Raw genomic sequence first — 25,054 nt, 5'->3', positions numbered from 1 at the left:
AGGTGTGAGTTACTGCACCCAGCCTCATGTTTTAAGTGTATAATTTAATGGCATTAACAACATTTCTAATTGTCACCTCTGTTTGTAAAACTTTTTAATCACACCAAACTTTAGGGATTTATTTTGTAATTGGTTGTCTCAGAATTTTTCAGCTTAAAGGAATATAGCATTCAAACTCTTCATTTTTTAGTTTTAGTATATGCCATATGTTAGGGTTGATTCTACTAGTTATATGTCTCTTGTTCATCAGTTTCCTTTTTTCTTTTCTGTTGCTGCATGTTTGGTTGAAGAGGGCATCTATCCAAGTAGGGAAGGGAGGATATTGTTCTGTCAAGGGCGTATGATAGCTGTGTTCCTCTGCTGAGATCTTCAAAGCAATTCTATGTGTAGGAGAAAATGGGTAGTAAAGTTTCCTTTTCCTTATTTGATGCATTTTAAAATTAAAAAGCATATTATACATCAACAATTTAGAAAAAAAAATTAAGAATCTGTCATCACTTTGAACATAAAAATGATTCTTTTTGCATATTTTTTCACATACGTCTTTGACAGCGTTGATTATTATGCATCTAACATCTACAAATAGCTTGCTTTTTTCATCTAACATATCACCATTTTTCATTTTTCTCAATTGTGTTCATAATAATCCAAAGAATGCATGTAGCTTAATTTATATAGTCATACTATTTTCTTCAATATTTAGATTGTTGAAATTTATAAATGTATAAGTAACCATCTTCAGACATCTTTCGATAGTTTAACGCCTTCATTTTAGTGTTTGAGAGGGAGACACACACACACAGTGCTCACACATCTCTTGTTGTGGGCAATGGATCCTGCATTTTTAGTGAAGATTTGGCAAATTCAGGGTGATGTGTTTTTATAATTATGATAAACATCAGATGGATTACAAATGTTTGATTTGGTTACAGGTTATGAAAATCTTGGAGAAGCATGACCCCTTGAAGAACACCCAGGCAAAATACGGGTCTGTCCCTCCAGATGAGGCCAGTGCTGTGCAGAATTATGTAGAACACATGCTCTTCTTGTTGATTGAAGAGCAAGCCAAGGATGCTGCAATGGGGCCGATTCTGGAATTTGTGGTCTCTGAGAACATCATGGAGAAACTTTTCCTTTGGAGCTTGAGAAGGGAATTTACTGATGAGACTAAAATTGAGCAGCTAAAGATGTATGAGATGTTGGTCACTCAGTCGCACCAGCCTCTGCTCCACCACAAACCCATTCTGAAGCCTCTGATGATGTTGCTGAGCTCTTGTTCAGGAACAACCACCCCCACTGTGGAGGAGAAGCTGGTTGTCCTACTCAGTCAGCTCTGTTCCATTCTTGCCAAAGATCCATCCATTCTAGAACTCTTCTTCCACACTAGTGAAGACCAAGGTGCTGCCAACTTCCTCATCTTCTCCCTTCTGATTCCCTTCATTCACCGAGAAGGGGCAGTAGGCCAGCAAGCTCGGGATGCCTTGCTATTCATCATGTCTCTCTCTGCAGAGAACAGCATGGTGGCCCATCACATCGTGGAGAACACCTACTTTTGTCCAGTAAGTCTCTCTCATTGGCATATTTTACACTCACTCCCTTTTTTCTCTTCTGTTACTAATGATGAATACTTTCTTATTCCCTCTTTCCTCCCAGCAAGTTGTATTTGGCACTTCCTATGCAAAGATGTTTAGAGGAAATCTTTGGGAGGGAGCAGAGGAATCTAAGTTGAGGTGCTTTTGGCTGAGCAGTGTCAGCTCATCATAAGCCAACAGAGGAAGCTAGATGTCTTACCATTTTTGGTTAATTTTTACTGCATTAAGAATGATTTTAGTTTTTCTAGGAGCACATCCTGAGAGATTGGTAAAACCTATACTTTCTAATTCTTAGCTTTTCAGGTTGATTTTTCTCTGAAGAATCATGGCATGTAATAAGACCCCACTGCTGGTTTCACAAATTAATTAGTTTCTCAGCAAGAAAATGACCGCTAGTTTTGTTGTACCATTTGAAATTAAGTTTTAGTGTGTTTTATTGTCATAGGAACATGGGGTGGTAGGGTTCAACAGTGTGCAGGGGCCACACTGACAACACCAAATGCTGGCAAGGATGTGGAGGAATAGGAACTCTCATTCTTGCTGATGGGAATGCAAAATGGTGCAGCCACTTTGGAAGACAGTTTGGCAGTTTCTTACAAAACTAAACATACTCTTACCATATGATCCAGCAATTGTGATCCTTGATATTTAACTAAAGGAGTTGAAAACAAAAACCTGCACACGGATGTTTATAGAAGCTTTATTCCTAACTACCCAAACTTGGAAGCAACCAAGATGTCCTTCAGTAGGTGAATAGATAAAGTGGGGGTATATGCAGATAATGGAATATTTTTCAGCTAAAAAGAAATGAGCTGTCAAGCCATGAATAGACATGGAGGAACCTTAAATGCTTACTACTAAGTGAAAGAAGCCAATCTGAAAAGGCTGCCTACTATGTGATTCCAACTATATGACATTCTGGAAAAGGCAAACATATGGAGGCAGTAAAAAGATCATTTTTTCCCCATGAGCATTGGGGTAGGGTGAAGGATGAATAAGCAAAGCATCGAGGATTTTTATGGCAGTGAAATTACTTTGCATGATTCTAGAATGGTGGGTACATGTCAATAAACATTTGTCCAACCCCATAGAATGAAATAACACTGAGTGAGCACTCATGTAAACTATGGTTTTTGGGGTGACTATAATGTGTCACTCTAAGTTCAGTTGTAACAAATGTAGCATTCTGGTAGGGGATGTTGATAATGGGGAGGCTATGCATGTGTTGGAACAGGGGGTATATGGGATATCTCTGTACGTTTCAGTTTTGTCGTGAGCCTTAAACTGCTTTAAAGAAAACCTCTTAAACACGGCAGTTTTGAGAGGGAGCCATATGAGGTTTGGGTTTTAGCTTATTTGAATTGTTTAATTCAATTGTGTAATTCTGCTGTTAAAGGAGAGCAGATATTGTAACAAATCGAAATATTCAGGTGGTTCACGTGATCAATATGCAAAAGGCATTTAGAAAATACCATTTACAAAAGCAACATAATCATATGGTATGTTGAAATAAATCTAACAAATACATGAAAAGCCTTTATGGAGAAAATTGTAAATGACATAAAAGATTTAAATAAATAGAAAGCTCTACAGCTTGAAGACATTGTGTAGAGGAGACATTCCTGCAGATTAATCTACAAAGTCGATGCAATTTATGTTTTAAAAACTTTTTATTATGAGAAAAAGTAAAATACAGAAAATTTAAAACGCTAAAATGAATAACTATATTCACACCACCGAGATTCGAAGTTGTTAATATTTTGCCATTCTTTGGTATTTTATGCTTTTCATTTGTTTTTGTTGTACCATTTGAAATTAAGTTACAGACATTAGATACTTTAGTCCGTATTTCCTATGAATGGGGACATTCTCCCACATAAGCATAGTACTATTATTGTACCTAAGAACATTATACAATAATTCCTTAATACAATCTAGTATCCAGTTCTCTCATTATGCCCCAAATTACTTTCATGGCTTTTTTCTCCCCCTTTGTAGAGTCCAATAAAAGATATACATCTAGCTATCAGGTCTCTTTAGTCTCTGTTAATATAATAACAGCCTGCCACTTTTCTTCCCCTTGACATTGACTTTTTAAGAGACCAAGCCATTGTCTTATAAAACACTCCCACATTCTGGGTTTGTTTGATTGTTTCTTGTGTAGTTTGACTTGTCCCTACCCCTGCATTTCTTGCAAATTGGTCTTAGGTCTACATTCCAAGTTAAATTTAGGTTAAATATTTTTGGCAAGGATACTTTACAGGCCATGCTACATACCTACTGATTACAGCAAGGGGCATGTGTTAAGTTGTCCCACTATTGGTGATGCAGTGAGATGCCAATGAATACTTATTAGAGTGGTAAGTATTAAGTGGTAACTGTTAGACATCTCATAACACCAAGCGTTGTCAAGAGTGTGAAAGAAACAAGAACTTTGAGAATATCGATTGGCATAGTAACTCAGGAAAGCAGTATGGCAATGTTTGGTAAAACTGAGTATTTGCATATGATCCTGCAGCTTTCCTTCTAGATATCTGGCGTGGAGAAATCTGGCAGTTATTTACAAGGATACGTATACAAAGATGTTCAATAAAACTGATTTGAAAAAACAGAAAAATAGAAGTACATGAAGTGAAAGATAAGCTGGCTTATTAATATATCAGTGGAATACTCTTCAGCATTCAAAGTGTACGAATAATATATATTATCATGTAACTACATGTGTGAACACCAGTAAATCAAAAAACATATTATTTATTTATTTAGACAGAGTCTTGCTCTGTCACCCAGGCTGGAGTGCAGTGGCGTGATCTCAGCTCACTGAGACCTCCGCATCCCGGGTTCAAGTGATTCTCATATCTCAGCCTCCCGAGTAGCTGGCACTACAGGCATGTGCCACCATGCCTGGCTAATCTTTTGTATTTTTAGTAGAGACGGAGTTTCACCATGTTGGCCAGGCTGATCTCGAGCTCCTGACCTCAAATGATCTGCCTGCCCAGCCTTCCAAAATGCTGGGATTATAGGCTTGAGCCATTGTGCCCGGCCCAAGTTTACATAAAAATCTAAAACACAGAATCTTAGTATATGCTGTTTTTTGGATATATATGTATACAGTAAAAATACAAAAATAACCACAATAATAATATATGCTAAGTTCAAGACTGGTTTCTTGGAGGTGAAGGAAGGAGAAGGGATGGTAATGAGATTGGAGTAGGGTGTATTTGTAATTTTTATTGTTTGAAAAAAATCAGAGTATTCTCAAGAAATTTTGGCAGAATGTTAAAATCTGTTAAGTCTTGGTGATGGGTTTCTATTATGTTTTGTATATTTTTGGTATTTCATAATTTAAAAATTTAAATATAACAAGACTGTTTTTAATGTTTAGTTTTACATTTAACTGTGTCATAAGCAGGTTTTACTGAGCGTTGCTTTTATAAAAATATATTTTAAAACACTATAGGGTTCATTAAAGTTGGAGGGAAAATAACATCTCCAGCTGACCTTGTTTGCTAGAATGGAACACGAGCTTCGTTGTGTTAAGTTGCCCCTCAGGATAGATCCCATAATCTCATTTGTACCAGTTTTCTATAATTACATCTGACAACATAATTAAAAAAAAAGGGCTCTTTATGTTGAAGATAAAAGCATACTCTATTAACCATCCAGCTAAGGACCACAATTGACAAAAAGGTTTCTCTAATTAGTATGATTGTCAAAGTGTGTTAGCATCAGGCTGTTGGAAGAGTAATGACTCTTTCAGGAAACTGGACCATTTTTGGAAACCTTTACAGTTGATAGGAAGAGCTCTAGTTCTGCTGCCTCTTAGCTCAAGATGTGCTTTCCCAGGAGAAGGAGGAGAATGAAGATACTCTAGGGAACAATTTGGTGCCAACAAAAGGATGAGGACTAAATGACCCTGTCACTTTTTTTTTTTAACCAAATATCGATGGTTAATCTCCTGCCACTGTGTATATATTGGCATATGTAGAAAACAGTGTATACATAAATCAAGTAATGCAAATTAAAGCAAGCGACCTTTAGGTACACATCCGCAGGTAGAATATTATTTGTCTCAAATCCAAAATTTATGAGGCTTTTTATTTTGGCAAGTTGTATCAAATAGTTCCTACCAGGTGTTATGCTGTGAGCTTCAGACTAAAGCCATCTGCCAAAAATCTTTGTTTGCTAAAATTAACCAGATATCATTAGATGTTTAAAGTTAAACATTACTTGTTCATTGTGCTGTGCGTGTCATCTTTTTTTCTTTTTTTTTCTTTTTTTTTTTGTATGTCATCTTTCTTTCCTTCATTGGAAACATTTCTATTGTGTAAAACATTATGCCAATCTTGGTACATGCATTATTTTCTTTAATCCTGGCAACAACTCAGTGAAGAAATGGAAATTTAGAGAACTTTAATAACTGCCTGTCAATGGCAGAGCCTGGTTCAAAACCACTTTTGTCTGATACTAAAATCCTTGGTCTCAGCAACTGCTACGCTATACTGCTGCCAGGGAAGTTGTTTGCTTTTTTGTCTCCTGTTATCCTTATGGTTTTATATGGTGATTAGTTTCTTTTAAAAAGAGATTCTTGAGAGAAAATAAGTGAAAAATACTGGGTTAATACTTAATGTGTTGGGAATAAATGGAATGTTTTCCAATTTTTTTTGTTTTGTTTTCTGGATGGGAATCCTAAGATCAATAAAAGGCTAAAATAATGGATGGGAATTTTATATTTAATTAACTGTTGAATACATCTGTATTTAAACTTTTTATAATTTAATTCTAAGTTAAAAATGAAATTTAGCAGTAAATAGAATGTGCTATTCATCTCTTAACCTAGAAAAGTTACCTGCAGATCTGCTGTTGCCTTTCCTTTTCCTTGTCCTATTCCCATAGCACTGCATATCTCCTTTGGTAGTAATTCTCTTTCTTGCATTTATTAGTTTATCCGCCATCTTCTCCATCTCTGCTGGTCTGACTTGTTCACTACTCTTTCCCCAGGACCAATCATGCATATATCTGGCCCACAGTTTGTATTTTAGAAATATGTGCAGTCTGGGTGAATGAATCTGAACTCTGAGCACAGCCTAGGAAGGGAGGATATGATAAATACCATAAAGATTTAGAATCTTGTTCCTAAGACTGTAATACTCTTTACTCTGCAGAATATTGTCCCCCCTGTTTCTTTGCCATTCTGAAGGAGATAGCAGAGACACTTTTCTTAGTGGCAGGAAGATGGCAGGACTTCCTGTTCAGCTGTCACTTTTGTACAGGCAGTGTCCTTCTGTTCTGGGAGTGTCCTTGTGCATAGAGAGTATCCTTCTGTACAGGGAATATCCTTCTGGATGGGCAGCCTTCTGTTCACATCTCAACCATGCCCTTTCAGGATACCCGTTTTAAAAAGTGAATATTACGTAGGTGTTATTTTTAATTACTGTCACTGATGTATGTAATTTGAAAATTAATGTTGCCGTAATTATATTGATATACTGAATAGTTATTCCCAGCTTTTTAGTCAGACAAATTAAGCCTGTCTTTATGAATTCATCTTCAAAGCCTTAAAGTGGTTAAGAAATCAGGAGTGTACAGAATTAAAGCCTTTGTTCTGTGGTTAATTTAGCATGAGTCAGCAAATGTAATTGATTTTAAAAATGTGGCATCAAGATTAGATTTCTCTTTGAGGAGAACTTTTGGTCTCTGTTCTCTTTTGCCAGAGGTTTCTAATTTATAAGAAGCAACTCATTTGGGTCACATTCAAAACTGGAATTAAAGTGATTTGTATGGGCATGTTCACTTTAAATAGGGGACATCTCCTTTGGGACCACAGATGCCCTGATTTTTTAAAAAAGAGATAAATGTACTGTCTTGTATACTGTTGTGTTTCCTGTACTTAACATAGTACCTGGCCTGAAATAAGTGTTCATTTTTTTTTTTTTTTTAATGAGTGAGTAAATGAATGAGTGATTAAAGGTTGCTGGGAAATAGAACAGAGAAATGTAGATAATTTTTTATTTCCCTAGTACTGAAATGGTTCATTTATTCATCTCCCTGTCCTTTATACTCTACTGGGAGCTTCTATATCAACTCCCCAACCTCTCCCACACCTTCTTATGACTTCATATCGTCTCTCCATGTTAAGACCTCTCCGACCTGTACTCTGTTGTTGAGTTGGGTATGTTATTCATAGGAAGGACTCCTGGCATCTGAAACTCAACATACCTGACTGGACAAATCATCCATACCTCCAGTGTGGACTGGAATGAACAAGTCAGACCAGGAGAGATGGAGAAGATAGGCAATACACTAATACATGCAAGAAAGGTGATTGCTACACAAAGGGATACAGAGAGTGCTGTGGGAACAGGACAAGGGGAAAAGGGAGGCAACAATAGGTCTACAGATAATTTTTTTCCAAGTTTAACATACCTAGGCCCACACCTTCTTCTGACTTTCTGTTTGTGATGCCAGGCACTGTGGATTATTTTGTCATATCTCAACTGTCTAAATCTCCCTTTCCTTCTTCTCTCTCTAGTTTGTATGGCTTGAGGTCCCATACATGTTGATCCCTCTGTCTCTAGCCCAGAGCTCTTTCTTAAGCATCAGTCCCACATATCTGAATACTGGGCTCTCCATTTGGATGCCCCACATGCTTCTTGTGGTGTCCTATAAAACCCTGCAGGATCTGATTCCCGTTTACCCTGCCAGTCTCTTTCCACCTGTAATTCTGTACTCTAACAATACTGCGCTTCTCTTAGTTCCTGGAGAATACCATCTTTTCTTTCTCCTTTGAGCTTTTGTACACACTGTTTTCTCCACGTGGCATATTCTTCCTTACCCCTCCTCTTTTTCTGGATAACCCCTACTTATTCATCACTTCTTCTGAGAATGTTTCCTGCTGCCAGCCCTCCAAATCTAAGTTAAGAGTCTTTTGTACACCACCAGCACCATCTATTTTCTATTATGTATTCTGAGCATTTCTAACACTGTTTTAATTGCCCGTTAATCTCATTGAGACAGTGAGATCAATCAGTATGTCACTATTTCTTTTCTGGGCCTGCCTCATTAAATTTTCTTGAATGTTTCCATCTCATTCAATGCCATTGTCACCTCAGGGTTTGTGCTAGATCAAAGCCTTTTGTAGCTGACCATTTTTTTTTTTTTCTTTCGAGGTACTCCAACTCTCTCTCCCAGGCTGGAATGCAGTAGTCCAGTCTTGGCTCACTGCAACCTCGGCCTGCCAGGCTCAAGGGATTCTCTCTTGCCTCAGCCTCCTGAGTAGCTGGGATTACAGGCTTGTGCCACCACACCCAGATAATTTTTGTATTTTTAGTAAAGACTGGGTTTCGCCATGTTGGTCGGACTGGTCTCAAACTCCTGGCCTCTAGTGATCCACCCACCTCAGCATCCCCAAGTACTGGGATTATAGGTGTGAGCCACTGCCCTTGGCCCTGTAGCTGACTTCTTTGTATCCATTCTGTGCCATCCCTGGCCAGCCTATACATATCTGGCAAGTCAGGATCTTCAAGCTGCTGCTTAATCAGTATCACTTCCCAGTTGGAAAGCCTCCAGTACTCTGAAATTCATTTTTTCTCTGGTTTTATATTTACAAGGTAAAATCAACAAGCATTCAGCATTAAGTGTGCTATCTTCCTACATTTCTGTCTCTATTAAAGGCATCACCATTTTCTTAGTGACCAAGTTGGGTGAGTTGACAGTTTTGAGTTCTTATTCCACTCACCAAGCCCAAATGCTATCAATTTAAATTTAGAAACAGAGCACTAAGGGAAGAAGAAACCTCTAAGAGTTTTGGATTAATGTCAGACCTATAGACGGCATGGTTAGATCACCCTCATATCCACCTTCCATGTGATACTCAAATTTTATTTCCTCCTTTCTTTTCCTAGTGCTGATGCCTCCATGTAGACTCACTTTATCTCTGCTTGAACTTATCATCACATCTAACTGATTCCTGCCCCCCAATTCTTTCTCCTTGCTATTGTTTCTGAAGATCAGATGAGAAAATATATATGGAAGTGCTTTCTAAATTGCAAACATGCAGCTGTCAGTCATGACCTTAAACATGCAGGGAATTGCATGGAATCTTTCTGATAAAGATCATGGTTTCTATGTATGTGACTTTCTGTCCTGGACCACCTTGAAACAGGGCATTCTCCTCTAGACTGGCATATGTGCCTTCTCTGTATTTGCACTAGTTGGATTGTACTATAGCATTTTGTTTATGAATTTATTTCTCTCTGCAACTTCTCGATGCCGGAATAACATTTTATTCATCTTTGTGTGTACTCTCCTTACACATAGCCCAGCATAATGCCTGGCACATGAGAGATGAGCAACCCATATCAACCACGTGTGTATTAGCCAGATAGTTCTGGTATTGCTGTTCCTTCTGCCGGAATTGTCCTTCCCTACTGTCTCCACTTGTTTGCATCATTTTTAGCTGGCTGATGGGCTCTCTAATACCTTGCTACTTCAACATGCAGTCTTGCCAGCTGCCTTGGCATCACCTATGAGCTGTTAATTGCAGGTTGAGAACTTTGGGAAAGCATTTATTTTGTTTTTATTTCTGAATGCAGGTACTTGCAACTGGGCTCAGTGGCCTCTACTCTTCCCTGCCTACAAAGCTAGAAGAGAAGGGCGAGGAATGGCACTGCCTTCTGAAAGATGACTGGCTTCTACTTCCTTCTCTGGTCCAGTTCATGAACTCCCTGGAATTTTGCAATGCAGTCATACAGGTACCAGAGTACGATAAAGGATCCCTTTGCTATGGCTTCATTCAGAGCACAAGCACAGGATTAACTTAAAAACGTTCACTATTAAAAATATGTTTATGGAATATTGGTGCTTTAAGCCAACTGAATGTCTTTGAATGAGTGAAAATTTTAGCTTGTAGGTTTCTGGAAGTTTTAACTGAGAAAAAAATGAGATTTTCTTTATCTTCTTTATAAAAGGTGTTAATTCTGTTTTGATTATCTACTTAACCATCAAAAATAAGTTCAATGCCTGACTCATTAAATATATATTTTTAGGTTTCTAAGTACTCCAAATTATACCACTTTTACTTTGAGGTCTTCTCGGGAATCTGCAAAGGAGAACACTTTATTTTGTTTAATGGTGCATACTACATAAAGAATATTGTTATCCCAATTGAATTTAGAAGAAGTTAAACATTTTCATTGCAGCACAAATTAAATTTGCTTTGAAATTGGTCTGTTTGGCGGGGGGAAAAAAAACTACTGAACTCTTGTGTATTTGGCTTCTTGATTAGATTTTACCTTTAGATTTCTTGTTACTGTTTTCAATAAAAATCAGATTTTATACATATTTAAGGATGTGGTAGGTTTTCATAAAAAATGTTTTAGTTCCATATAGCATAAATATTACCTTAGTATTGGATTTATTAAGAAATTACGTTTTCTTTACAGTGATTGTAGGATGAAAAATGTTAGTTATAATCTGTTTATCTACCAAATAAAGAAATAGCTTCTGGAAGAAAATACAAGTAAATTATTTTAGTTCCATCTCATTTTTATTGCGAAGTCAAAGGAAGTTTTATTTATGTATAAGATAAATGGATTATGTCTTATTTTTTACTTTAATATTGCAGTCTATCAACATTTTCTTGCAGGAGTTTGTGGAAATAAAAAAGATGGAAGTACTATTAGTTCTTTACCAAAAACTTACACATACACAGAGATTATCAGCAATTTAAAGATCTAGCCTCACTTCCCTAGAAATTGCTTTTTACTTTATTGTTTGACTTTCTTCTTCTTTTTCATCTTTTTTAAGAAAGAGAAGTAAAGCTAATGGGCATGGTAAGAACAGGGAAATTATATATTTTATACTGTATTTTGACATTGAAACCATATACTTTAAAGATTTTTTGTTTGGGGAAGACTACTGAAAAGGTTACTTATAAAAGATATTAGTAGAGATTATCCACACTAAATATGTTTTGGAAATCAAATATGAGAATATTATACCTCTGATAATGTTTTCTGCTTTTGAATATTATGTAATTTTCTGAAAATATTTTTTAAATGTCTTTCTTTTAATAAAAATGGCTATCAGGAAATACATATTCAAAATGAGAAATTTTTTTTCTATTAACAAAATAATGTATCTAATTGTTCATTTTGACAGTTATACTCAGTTTTTAAAATTAGTTACAGGTTAAGATGTAACTTAGAAGAAAGTAAGGGGCAAAAATTATACTTTCCAGTTTATTAACTTTAATTTATGAATCCTTATACATACTCAGTATTTATTGTCTTTTTTTCCAAGCACACAGTTCAGAATTACCAATATTTTCTTTGAAAGTTCAACTTGTACAAATTTTCACCAAGCTGTTTATACTGGAATAAGCTATTTGAAAAGCTTACATGATAATATGAAGTCCGATTTGTTCCTTAATCACAGAATAAATGGCTAAAAATTGGATTTCCCTTTTGAGTTCATGATGTACACAGAATTGTTTTAAGAAGAACTGAAGAGTGGACTTTTTGCCTTTTTCATGACTATCTGCCTCCCTCTTAGGTGGCTCACCCCTTGATTCGAAATCAGCTTGTCAATTACATTTACAATGGATTTTTGGTACCAGTCTTGGCTCCTGCTCTCCATAAGGTCAGTGATTGGCTTATGTAATCTTCTGTCTCTGTAACATAAGTGATAGACACTGAGGAGGGTAAACACAGTGTAATTGATTTGGTGGTGATTTTAGACTTATTTTTCTTCTCATTCCATCCATATTTCTTAGCAATATCAAACATGGATCTTAAAATGGCCACAGCTTAAATCTGATGGGTTTCATCTGGTGTCATAGAATACAGTATTGTGAGTGTCAGGTAGGACAGTCAGCTTAAAGGAACATTGGCATAGAATCTGTCTCTGTGCCTGCCTCACTTCATGGGTAGTGGCTGCTTGGAACTGTCAAACTGTCCTCCAAGGCTGAGTCTGTCATAGAAAATGCAAGGTCTGCCGTGGGCATGGAGAGGCGCAGTGGTAGCACAAGTGCCATAGATTTGCCATCTACTTAATGGAACATAATTTTTTATTGTAACAATTTTGTGACAGCAAAAATTAAAGTGAAGCCAAGTTAAGACCCCATCAAAGGTTGGCTGTCTCATTAGCACCACTCTGAATTTCTTATGACTCTCTCATTTTGTATAATAAATCAACTGATATGTTTTCCATTGTGAGCTGTTAGGAGACACCCCTGTGCCTAGAATTCTGATTTTCAGTTTTTTCTTCACTAAGTAAAGAGACTGCTGCAGTATTTAGTTCAGAGGATCTTTGTCAAGATTTTGGAATCACACCTCTGACAGGGACAGAAGCAAAGAGCAACTTGATCATATGTTGCTTTGATGGAATGCCCACCATTCTGCATCCTGAAGTTCAATTTCTATGGGCTCTTATTTTACAGAATCCAAAAATACCTGATTATGGCAACTTTGAAACCTTGCCATCCATGCTGATGGGGTTTCTGGTTTAGAGCAGGTCTTGACAGAAGATGTTTATCCCTTACTATTTAGTGCCTTTCCAGTGTAGTGGCCATGTTTTCCAAACCAAACAGGGTACTTGGTTTGACTTGGATTTTTATGTTATATCTAGGTTCAAAAGGTCATCTTTGATGTAGTTTAAACATAAAAATACTGAGGTTTCCATGTTGTTTTAGTAGTTTATGGGCACAAAGGAACCAAGTCTGTGAAATTAGATCTCTCTTGGAAAATAGAGGATTAACTTTGGAAAATACAAAATTTGTATTTGTTTCTAGGTTAACTTTGTGTTTGCCAGTATTTTGTTGTTCCAGGGATGGGACAGGTGTCTTGCACTGAAGACCTCTAAGCCTCTGTTTGCATGAAAGAATTTTCCTCTTCAGTGGAACACAAGAGTAGTATAGAAATTCTTTGGCAGTAATTATTCATATGTACTCTCACACGTTTAGACTTTCTTCTTCATTTATTTCCATCCTTTTCCTCATTGACCTATTGACATAAAATAATTTCCTGTCATTATTATAATAGTGATAATTATGATACTATTTGTTCAGGAAATTTTATGTTTTGTAATTAGTACACTTTAATGTTACAAACAATAGTGATAACTCTATCCATAATTGAGCATGAGAGCCACCTCGGAGAGCTGTTATGAGGATCTTACTGGTCACCTCACACTTCTTCATAGGAGTGCTCATTTAGCACAAGGAGAGTTAAATCATTACATGTGCGATTACTTGCTTAATGTCTGTCTTCCCAGTGGCATGCACACTTTCTGGTATGGCATATTATCACATGTGTTTTCATTGGGATATCTCCAATGCTGAGCACAGTACCTTAGACTTAGGAGTCTGAAGAAACAACACACAAATGGAATGTTTGTTAAAGTGCCAACAGAGTACTGGCACTTAGTACCTTCCCAGACGGTGGTTCGTAAGAGAATAATAACTAGCATTTGATCTAGCACTTTACATACGTTATGTGATATCCTCAGTTGCGCCCATAATTAAAATGTGAGAGTTTTAAAACTATAGAGTTAATATATGCTTATTGTAAAAATGAGAAAGAGTCAATACTGAATATGTAAAATGAAAAGCGAATGTTACTGTATTAAGTTTGAATTTCCAACCTCTAATTAAGATCCCTTAACTTGTGTACATTGCTCACAATTTCTCTTAGGGCTATATAGCAACTAGGGAGAACAAAGATGGATTTTTTTTTCTTCTTAATTAATTTTTCTCCCTGTTCTCAATCTGTTGTATGTTTGTTTGCTTTTTTATCATTTGTTAGGGAAGGAGCAGGCTAGGGAAGGTGAACAGCCGCTCCTCTGGCTATTGGCTCCCTATGTGGTTGATGAAGAAAGGAGCCGTTTCATGAGTGGCAGGACAGGGGTTCAGAAGCACATGAACAAAGAAGTCTAGAACTGAGTGTTTCTTGAGGCATTCCTGGTGAGAGCAGTCATACCGTATTTCCTATGTTCTCCCCTTTGATACGGGGAATGATATGAGAAGTCTGGGCTCAGGTCTACTGGAAGGACTCCTGTCTTGTGTTTTCCATACTCTGTGTCCACTGCCTTGACATGAGCCTTATTTTTTTTTATTCTGTATATATTTTTTTAATTTTCATTTTTATTATACTTTAAGTTCTGGGATACATGTGCAGAACATGCAGGTTTGTTTCATAGGTATACATGTGCAATGGTGGTTTGCTGTATGCATCAACTTGTCATCTACATTAGGTATTTCTCCTAATGCTATCCCTCCCCTGTACCCCACCCCACAACAGGCCCTGGTGTGTGATGTTCCCTTCTCTGCCTCCACGTGTTCTCATTGTTCAGTCCTACTTTGTTTACAAAGTGGCTTTGTTTACAAATTTGGCTTTATTTACACTGTGAGGGGAAATCTCCTACTTAAGCCTTAGTAATGGTGAATGCCTCTCCCTGCACCAAGCTCAAGCATCCCAGGTTGAGTTCAGACTGCTGTGCTGGTAGCGAGAATTTCAAGCCAGTGCATCTTAGCTTGCTGGGCCCTGTAGGGGTGAGATCCACTGAGCTAGACCACTTGGTTCCCTGGCTTCAGCCCCCTTTCCAGGATAGTGAATGGTTCTGTCTTGTTGGCCTTCCAGACACCACTGGGGTATGAAAAAAACTCCTGTAGCTAGCTCAGTATCTGCCCAAACGGCCACCCAGTTTTCTGAAAACCCAGCACTCTAGTGGCATAGGCACCGGAGGGAATCTCCTGGTCTGCAGGTCTTCTTAAGACTGTGGGAGAAGCATAATATCTGGGCCAGAATGCACCGTTCCTCATGGCACAGACCTTCATGGCTTCCCTTGGCTTAGGAAGGGACTTCCTCAATCCTTTGTGCTTCCTGGGTGATGCAATGCCCCACCCTGCTTCGGCTCACGCTCTTATGCTGTACCCACTGACTAACCAGTCCCAGTGAAATGAGCCGAGTACCTCAGTTGGAAATGCAGAAACCACCCACCTACTATGTTGATCTCAATGGTAGCTGCAGACTGGAGCAGTTCTTATTCAGCCATCTTATGGGCCACCTCTCATTATTCTATGAGCCTTATTTAGTATCCTAAATAAATTTTCTTTGTGTACTCTCTCAGCCACCAACTTATTCATAACATTTGAGTTACCTGCTGTCAGCATAGGCAGTTTACAGAGGTGAACCTATTCTCTCTGTCTCATAAATAATTTCATGCTGAAACAATATTTCCACAGCATTTCTGAACCAGAGAGGAAGTCATTACAAAGTGTTGAGTCATTACAAAGGTGGGGAGTGGGAGTCCTTGACAAGTGAAGATCGTCTCCGCTTTCCTCTTTGACTCTATGTAAGGATAACACAATACTTAGCCTTTGCAAGTTGTTCTTGCAAGTTCCTGTGTTACGTGCTTTTCACATCCAGATGGCCATTTGTTTTTCTGTGTTAGTAAAATGGCATTTTGGATTTTTTTTAAGGGGCTACATAGTTTTCTATAGTGTGAACATACAGGTTCACAATTCCTTATCCACAACTTAAACTTCAAAAAGGTCTGGAAACAGAATGTTTCCTTACAATTCACTTGGTTTACAGCCAAACTTTGCTGAACTCATTTGATACTGAAACCTACCTGAACCACCTCGAGGCTATTTACTTTTAACTCACTTATGTTAATGTTTGTATGTTTTGTGGAAGAAACAGTAATATATTTGATTATAAGGCACTGCCCCCAGTCCTTCTTGGGGATGTTCTGTCAAATACGGTAGATGTACGTACTACTTTTCTTAAAGTTTTACATTCCAAAATACACATGGTCTTCAGGGTTTGGGATAAGGGATTGGAAGCCTATTTTAGACATATGGGAAAGGATACATTTTTAATTTAAGGTTAAAATCATACTTTGTAAAAGTCATATTAAATAAAATCATACTTTGTTAACATAGGTAATATAGGAATTAGATCCAGCTATAGATACAGATATCACTTTGTACAAAACTGGTTATTTATGACTTCAGATTAATAGGACAGCCCTCATTCAACAAGAACTCGTTTTGTTATCTCTGTATGTTTAATTTGTCAAAGCTAAATTTTCAAGGCTGAATATTCATTGGTGTCTTTCTATTAGTCTGGGTTCTTGGGGAAGCAGATGCTAAGATAGGATTAAATGTGCAAGGATTTTATTTGGGGAAATGCCTGTGTGAAAGAAAATAGGAGCAAGATGGGGGAAGGCTGGGAGAGCTTTCAGACTGCAATGCCAGTCTGACCCCAAGTGAAGGAGAGAGGAAGAGAAGGTTGGCTGGAAGTGTCCTAGACTGTTGAGCAGTCTGAGAAAGGCTATCACAGGCCTGTGTCTCCCAGCAACAGGCCTGCCTTAGTATGCCTACTATACTCAGTGTTCCCAGTCACTGGCTGGGAGCAACCTGCGGGAGTGTAGCCTCAGAACGAATGTGGAGAGCATTCCAGAGTTTAGCAGCAGCAGCCCCAGCTCAGTAATGCTCCCTGTTGTTGGAAGTCTGCAAGGTGCATTTCCAAGGCCACTGCGATGGTTACTGGATTTCCATGGTTTTTCTGATTATAGATGTGTACAAGATGGTTGTATATATTTGCTTAGAGACCTCTTTGCTGGTGTGCAGAATATTCAAGAGTTCAAATGGACCCATAACGCATGGGGGCATTTTGTTCAGGATTGGCTTGACAGGGGAGCTTATAGTACCAGTCATGTTGATTATGCTGTCGTTACAAACAACACTGAAATCTCAGGGGCTGAAATAACAAATGCTTGTCTCTTGTTCACACTGCATCTTTGCATTGCATCATCACTGCATCTTTGATTGTGGGATGAGCAATTTATAGCTAGCTTTTTTCCATGTTATCCTCACTCAGGGATCCAAGTTTTAGAGCCTCCACTATCTGGAACTAACATCACTGGTCCCAAGATGATGTCAGGGAGAAGAGAACTTTGTGAATGACCCACTGGCTCTTGAAGCTTTGATCTGGAAGTAACACATATTATTTCTGTTGACATTTCATTGTCTAAAGCAAAGCAAGTCACCAGGCCACATCTGACCTCAGGGGAAAGTATGGTTTTCCTTTTTTTTTTTTTTCAGAAGAAGAGAAATATAGAATATGATTATCAGCCCTAATGTTTGTCATATGTATTTAGTCAGGGCCTCAGAGGGAATAGATGGCATTCAGACTAGGTACTGAGGGGAGCTTAATAAGTGGACTAGTTACAACAGTGTGGTGTTTCAGTGATCTAGCACTATGTAATAAACTATTCTCAAGCTTAGTGACTTAAAACACTGTTGGTTATTAGTACAAATTGTGATTCTTTTGTTCAGGAATGCAGTCAGGGCATGGTAGGGACAGCTTATCACTGCTCTGTGATGTCAGGGGCCTGTGATCTCAGCTGGCTGGGGCCTGATCGGCTTGGGGCTGACTAGATTTCTCTCTCTCCTTCTTTCCCTCCTTCCACACAGCCTCTCCACAGGGCTGCTTTGGCTTCTTTGCAGCATGGCAGCCTCCGGTAGTTGGATTCCTGTACTGGTTGAATTCCAAGAACTCCAAGAGTGAGTGTGCCACAGAGGCAAGAGATAGAAGCTGCTAGTCTCCTAAGGCTGGGTTTGGAACCTGGAAGAGTATCCCTTATGCCATATTTCATTGTTCATAGTTGCACAGAGACCACTCACTTTCAAGGGGAAAGACATAGATCCTACCTCTTGATAGTAGCAGTGTTAAAGAATTTGTGGCTATATTCTGGGCAGTTTTACCACAGTTGCCACCCCTAAGTGCTGAATGTGCTGTAAAGCATCAGAGAGACATGTGTGGAGAGGCCCACCTGATAAAAGCCATGAACTTCAGTCATGGGTTACAACCTGCCTGAGGCAACCGTTCAGAGGGGATTCAGGGGAACCAATAACAAAGCTTCCTTCTCCTCCTTCCTTCCAGTCTCCTGCTAGAACTCCATTGCATGAATCCAAGTGGAAAGTGTATTGAAGGGAACCATGGGAAAAAAGTCCATACAGGTCTACTGGGTTACAGGGCAAGGTGAAAAAGGTGGAGAGTAGATTTAGAGGGGCAGGTGGAAGCCATCAGCATGTCCGTTTACCAGTATCAGCATCTTAGAGAAATAATTGGCAGGTATAAATGATTCCTGTAGAGTATGTTTAGGTTTAATGCGTAAGTAAATTGCAGCTTAAAATTTTCTAGAAACACATTAGTGAATCTACTTTTTGTAGCTTATAGTTACTGCCTCATTCAGTATGTTGATCCTTGTCCTCTGGAACCTAAAATCAGAGTTGGACTCCAATGTGGCAGGTAGAAATGTTAACAACATACTAGATATGAATAAATGAATCTCTAAAGAACAGGTATCACCACATCAGGCATATTATTACACGAATTTTTGCTGAGTCAGGGTGTGCAGTGGAAGAGCATTAGATTGTGAGTCAGAGATCTGGGTTTTAGTCCTGGCTCTATTTACTGCTGTGTGAACTTGTGCAAAGCTTCCAATGTGACTTCCCTGAGTCACATTTTGTATTACTCCATTTTCACGCTGCTGATAGACATACCCAAGACTGGGAAGAAAAATAAGTTTAATGGACTCACAGTTTTACATGGTTGGGGAGGCCTCACAATCATGGTGGAGGGCAAGGAGGAGCAAGTCACATCTTACATGGATGGTGGCAGGCAAAGAGAGAGAGCTTATGCAGGGAAACTCCTCTTTATAAAGCCATCAGATCTCATGAGACTTACTCACTGTCACCAGAATAGCATGGGGAAGACCTGCCCCCATGATTCATTTACCTCCACTGGGTCCCTCCCATGACACATGGAAATTGTGGGAGCTACAATTCAAGATGAGATTTGGGCAAACCATATCATATTTCCTCAGCTGTACAATGAGGATAGTAGTATTCCTCTTTCTTCCCTATAGGATATGAAAATGAAATGTAAGTGCATTCTGAAAAATCATATACTGTTATATGCAAAGATATTATCATAACTATTGCAGGACGGATTCTGCCATCTCATATGCAGTAAAAGGATAATATTGTTTGTTCAAAGACTGTTTAGTCAGTGTGCACCAGGTGCAAAATACTCTGCCAGACTCCTTGGGGAAATGAAGATGGCTGAAAAACCCTATCATCTCCATGGAGTTTATAATCTGGGATCCAGGAGACTGACATGTTAACTTAAGCAAGAAAGACTAAGTACTGTGACAGAGAAAGAAGCTAGGGTGGATGGGGGAGGAAGAGAGTGACATTGTGCTGAACCTTGAAGGTGAGCAGGTAGGGAGGGCGTGGAGGAGTGTGTTTGGATGAAAGTACACTAGGAGAGTTGTGATATCCTAAAGAGGTCAGGGAGAATGAGAGCTGAGAAAAGACCCTAATGTGATTTGTAAGGCAGGTGAACATTGATATCCATAGTAAGCAGTGCAGAGGCAGTCAGATAAGGGGGTCAGGAACCATCTGGTGGTTGACAAAATGAGGCCACTAGTATGGATTGGCATTCTGGGAAGTGTGGTGATGAACAGAAGAAAACAGAAAGGAAGGGTATTCAAGAGAAAGGAAAGGGGTGGAGAAAATACGGACACAAGGATTCAAGATTTAAGAGAGAAGAGATTGTCCCACTCACTAGCTGTAAAACCTTTCCACACTACCTAAAAGAGATGACTACTTCTCCCTTAAGGACTGTGCCCAGCTTTTTCCTCACCAGACTAATAAATGCACTTAGCATTTCCTTAAACATACTGGAATTGTAAATAATTGCTTTATTAACAACCCCTGGGGCTTCTGACTCCCTGGACCCGAGTTTCTTCTTTTCCTCTCTGATGCCACACTCTGAACTCTCTTAGTTTTCGTCTGCTCTGCTGACTGGATATTGTCTTTCCCTAAATGTGGGCATGCCTCAGGGACTATTTCTCCATGGATTGACCTTCATGATTACTATCATTGCTCTGCACAGATGGCCTGAAAAGCTGCTGGGGCTAAGTATTTGACCACTGGCTAGATCTCTTCATCTCAATGACCTGTTGCTTCCTCAAACTTAAAATGTCAGGAGCCAAACTCATAATGTCTTTTTCCTGAGGCTAGCTTAATTCGTCCTCTGCATGCCTTCCTTTTGTGAATAATATCATTTTCGCCACTTACCTGGCGTAGAAGCCTTAATTATCCTTGAATTTTTTCTCTTACTCTTCTGGAATATAGTGCCAATCTTTTATTGCAAGGTTCTTGAGTCTGTTTTTTTGTTTCTTCCCCCAATTGTGTCACTCTGGGTCTTTATCTCCACATATCTTCACCAGTGGTAGTTTTCGCTTATAGTCTCATTACTGCAAATTCATTCTTCAGATTATCTCACACATAACTGCTGGATTGTTTTCTAAACACATCATCCTTCCTCTAAAACCTTGAATGACTCCACTTCCTACAGTGTTCTTAGTCTATGCATTGTGCCACAGCCCTCAACTCTGTGTCATCCTCATTCTTGGTTCAAAGCCTCTCCTATACAGTAGTCAGTCCGTTTTCTCTGCTTGGAAGGTTCTCTTCCTTCCTCGTCTGTAGTCAGGTCTTACTCATTCTTCAAGGACCATCCTAAATCCCACAGCCTCCTGCAGCTGTCCCTGACTTTGGAGGTTCTAGGCTTCTCTGTTCCCTAGAGTTGGTAGCTCTCGGTGCTTGTGTCATTCTGAGTATGTGCTCCTTTCTATTGTTACATGATTTTTCATTTGACCCTGCCTCCCTGCTCTATTCTGAAATCCCTGGAAGGGCCTGCATCCTATGGCTCCCTGACAGTGCATCAAGGAGACCTGGGCTTTTCAAAGCACTCACAGGGATACTAGGAGATATTTTCAGTTTATGAGGGAAACACAGTGACATCTGTTGGACACCACATGAACTACCAGCTCAAAATAGTTGGCAGTTTTGGCATGAAATCATATTCATTACTTTCAATTTGGTCTTACCAATTAAAAAATGAGTTTGGGCTGGGCACGGTGGCTCACATCTGTAATCCCAGCACTTTGGGAAGCTGAGGAGGGCAGATCACCTGAGGTCGGGAGTTTGAGACCAGCCTGGCCAACATGGTGAAACACCATCTCTACTAAAGATATAAAAATTAGCTGGACATGGTGGTGGGCACCTGTAGACCCAGGTACTCGGGAGGCTGAGGCAGGAGAATTGCTTGAATACAGGAGGCGGAGGTTGCAGTGAGCCAAGATAATGCAACCGCACACCAGCCTGGGCGACAGAGCGAGACTCCATCTCAAAATAAAATAAAAATGAATTTTTGGTGGGTTCCGTGTTTAAGAGCAAGTATCATATAAAAATTGATGTGGAATAGTAAATGAGGTTTGTAGCAGACAAAAACAAGTGAAGCGGTTTAACTGGTTTTGTCACTAGCTTGGGAAACCCTCCATCGGGGTATGTTCTTTCAGGGTCCTGGGCTGGTGGGAGACCCATAGAGAGTTGAGAGGTGTAGCCAAAATGGCTTCAGTGCTTGTCCTGGATCTGGCAGGATTAGAAAGAGGGGACAGGTAGGTTGTTTGGATGGGAAATGGTTGTATAAGTAGCACCTTAGGCTCAGTCACATTATTTCTGTCAAACGTCTTGTGAACTAGGGTAGTCTTTTGTTTAGTGGGTTGTTTTCCTCCTTTTAAAAAAGATATTGTTAGGAAATCATAGCAAAAGTTTGGGACTATCTCTGGTGGATAAAGGTAGAGACCTCGAGGTGAATGTGCTGAAGTTAGAGGTGGATGGAAGGGAAGATAATTACGTACTATCCTTTCTGCAGGCAGCTCACAGGCATTAGCAGTGATAACTGTGACCTCAAAGAAAGCCTGCACCTTAGGTTTTTGCAAAGAGCAGCCAGCTGTGTTTCATTCAACCAATTATTCCGTACAAGTGCACTTGGAAAGACAGAAGCAAAAAATCTACCAGAAAAACTGATTTTTTCCACCATCTCTTGTGGGCTGAAACCATGCTTGAACAATATACATGGGTAGAATAATTTCAGCCATTTCCTTGAAGGCATGTGTGCTGGGTTCATAGAATCCACTGTGGAGCCCATTTGTTTTATAATCTTGTCTTCCAAATACGTACATACATATTCATGATCTGCATCCTGGAAGCTCAATAATTCATGCCTTATTGACTTAGGTTGATGGATGAAAGTTTTTTGGGGACTAGAGAAGTACAGATAGAAATTTTGAGAGGCTGAGAGCAGCCACACTTGTGAGTTGCCCACTTGCTGTTAGTGTGTGGGTGAGTGGGCTAGAACTCCGGAAGAGCCCAGTTTGGCTCTTATGTTTTGGACTTTTATGCCCAGTGAAAATAGTGACTGAAGATTTTAAGAGCAATTAAGTACCGTTTTCAAATTATTATCACCATTATAAAATATTAATGGGCTATAATTGGGTGCTGAGTTTGCCGGAGGAATACACTGATTGCTTATGTCATAGTGAGGAGTGGGGAGGACAGACTGCCATGCAGCCATGATTTAGCTCCATTTCTCCTGTCCATTCTTCCTCATTCCTCTCTAGTCTGGGAGACAGTAGGGGGTGTTCTGGAGTAGGAGAAGCCTAGACACAAGTCCTCTTACTTGTTCTCTTGCACACTTCCTATTGGATTTTTGGATGCTTTAGCAGCTCTGTGCTCTTTGTCACTTTGCTGTCAACTGTGCCACTTCCCGAGGAAAAACATCTTGAAGTTTTATGCCTGGTTTCCTATAATTTTGTGGAATTTTACTGATCATGTCATTCCTTTCAGTGAAAAATGGGAAGAAGGAATAAAAAGCACGAATTTAAGATGTCACCTTGGCTGAATTTTGAGATTTTGTTTTTTAAATTTGGTGGTTCTGTGTTAAATCTTTTGTAGCTTCCCTTGACTTATTTGAGCCCCAAACGAGGAACCATCTCTGGGGTGAACCATACTAAAAGGTAAAGAGGAAAACAGGTATTGATCGATTTATGACCTATGCAACTTACGACCATTCGACTTTACGACCACAATCTCTAGCCACGACTGCTCTGCGTCTGGCAGCGCAAACGTTGCCCAGCTGGGCGTACGACAGTGCGGACCAGCTTCTGGCAGCACTACCATCTCCGCGTGCACCATTTCAACTGTTATCCCAGACTCGGTACAGCAATTTGTGTTTTGTGTCTTGGATATTTTTCATCAAACCCCTCCCAATAAACTTCTTATACATTTCGAAGCAATGGACCCAAACATTGAACGATTTGCAAGGATTGAACGGATGGCGCACGATGTGTTTCGTCCGTATCGTGAAATTTATGAAGAAAAAAATAAACATACAATTCAGACAAAGCTCACCATGTTTATGAAAAAACCAACTCCGGTAACCCCAACTGCTGCCTCAGATGATGACATCAACGATCCGCAGCCAAGCACCAGTGGCCAGTAAAATGTTTCGTACATGTTTATATATTTTGATGTGTTTTGCAATTGGGAAAATGTTTCCTATGGTATTTTTTACACCTGTATTTAGTATTTTTGTATGCACCTGTATTTTGTAATTTTGTATGTTTTGCAAATATTAAACCAGCTGTACTGGTAATGCAGTGTTTTACTTAAACCTGACGAATGTAAAAATAAACAAAATGGTGTAGAGATGATACAAATGGCATAAAATGAACAAAGAAAATTATGATATATAACAATAATGAAAGAAAATTATGATAAAATATGACTTAAAGATTTTTATAACATCATTTCACAGTATTGTACATATAGCATACTCAACTTACGACCAAATCGTGTTACGACTGGTCTGTCGGAACCAATCATGGTCGTAAGTCGAGCACTAGCCGTACTGTTTTTGATCTTTGCATTTCATAATTCTACTTGTATATTTCAATAATTTGGAGAAAAAAAAACAACCTTGTTAAACTTATTGACCTATGGCTTTTTTCTTTTTTTTCCATTTATTTTATTGCATTTTAGGTTTTGGGGTACATGTGAAGAACATGCAAGATTGTTGCATAGGTACACACATGGCAGTGTGATTTGCTGCCTTCCTCCCCATCACCTACATCGGGCATCTCTCCCCTTGCTATCTCTCCCCAACTCCCCACCTCCCACTGTCCCTCCCCTATTTCCCCCCAACAGACCTCAGTGTGTAGTGCTCCCCTCCCTGTGTCCATGTGTTCAACACCCACCTATGAGTGAGAACATGTGGTGTTTGATCTTCTGCTCTTCTATCAGTTTGCTGAGAATGATGGTTTCCAGGTTCATCCATGTCCCTACAAACGACACAAACTCATCGTTTTTGATGGCTGCATAATATTTCATGGTGTATATGTGCCACATTTTCCCTGTCCAGTCTATCACTGATGGGCATTTGGGTTGGTTCCAGGTCTTTGCTATTGTAAACAGTGCTGCAATGAACATTCATGTGCAAGTGTCATTATAGTAGAACGATTTATAATCCTTTGGATATATACCC

At 39.1% G+C, this 25,054-nt stretch overlaps 1 protein-coding gene across 1 annotated transcript in view; it reads left to right on the top strand.

Moving 5' to 3' along the window:
• FAM160A1 (family with sequence similarity 160 member A1) overlaps positions 1–25,054 on the top strand; it is a 273,216-nt gene that overhangs the window by 188,223 nt on the left and 59,939 nt on the right. The window contains exons 4-6 of the mRNA XM_017520081.2: positions 933–1,559; positions 10,187–10,345; positions 12,147–12,233. Coding sequence (XP_017375570.1) covers positions 933–1,559; positions 10,187–10,345; positions 12,147–12,233 — 873 coding nt within the window. The remainder of the gene's footprint in view (positions 1–932; positions 1,560–10,186; positions 10,346–12,146; positions 12,234–25,054) is intronic.

The sequence above is a fragment of the Cebus imitator genome, unplaced genomic scaffold (genome assembly GCF_001604975.1).
Source record: "Cebus imitator isolate Cc_AM_T3 unplaced genomic scaffold, Cebus_imitator-1.0 Scaffold800, whole genome shotgun sequence".
NCBI lineage: Eukaryota > Metazoa > Chordata > Mammalia > Primates > Cebidae > Cebus > Cebus imitator.
The sequence above is the reverse complement of the archived record's forward strand: the minus strand, read 5'-3'. Positions and strand labels throughout refer to the sequence as shown.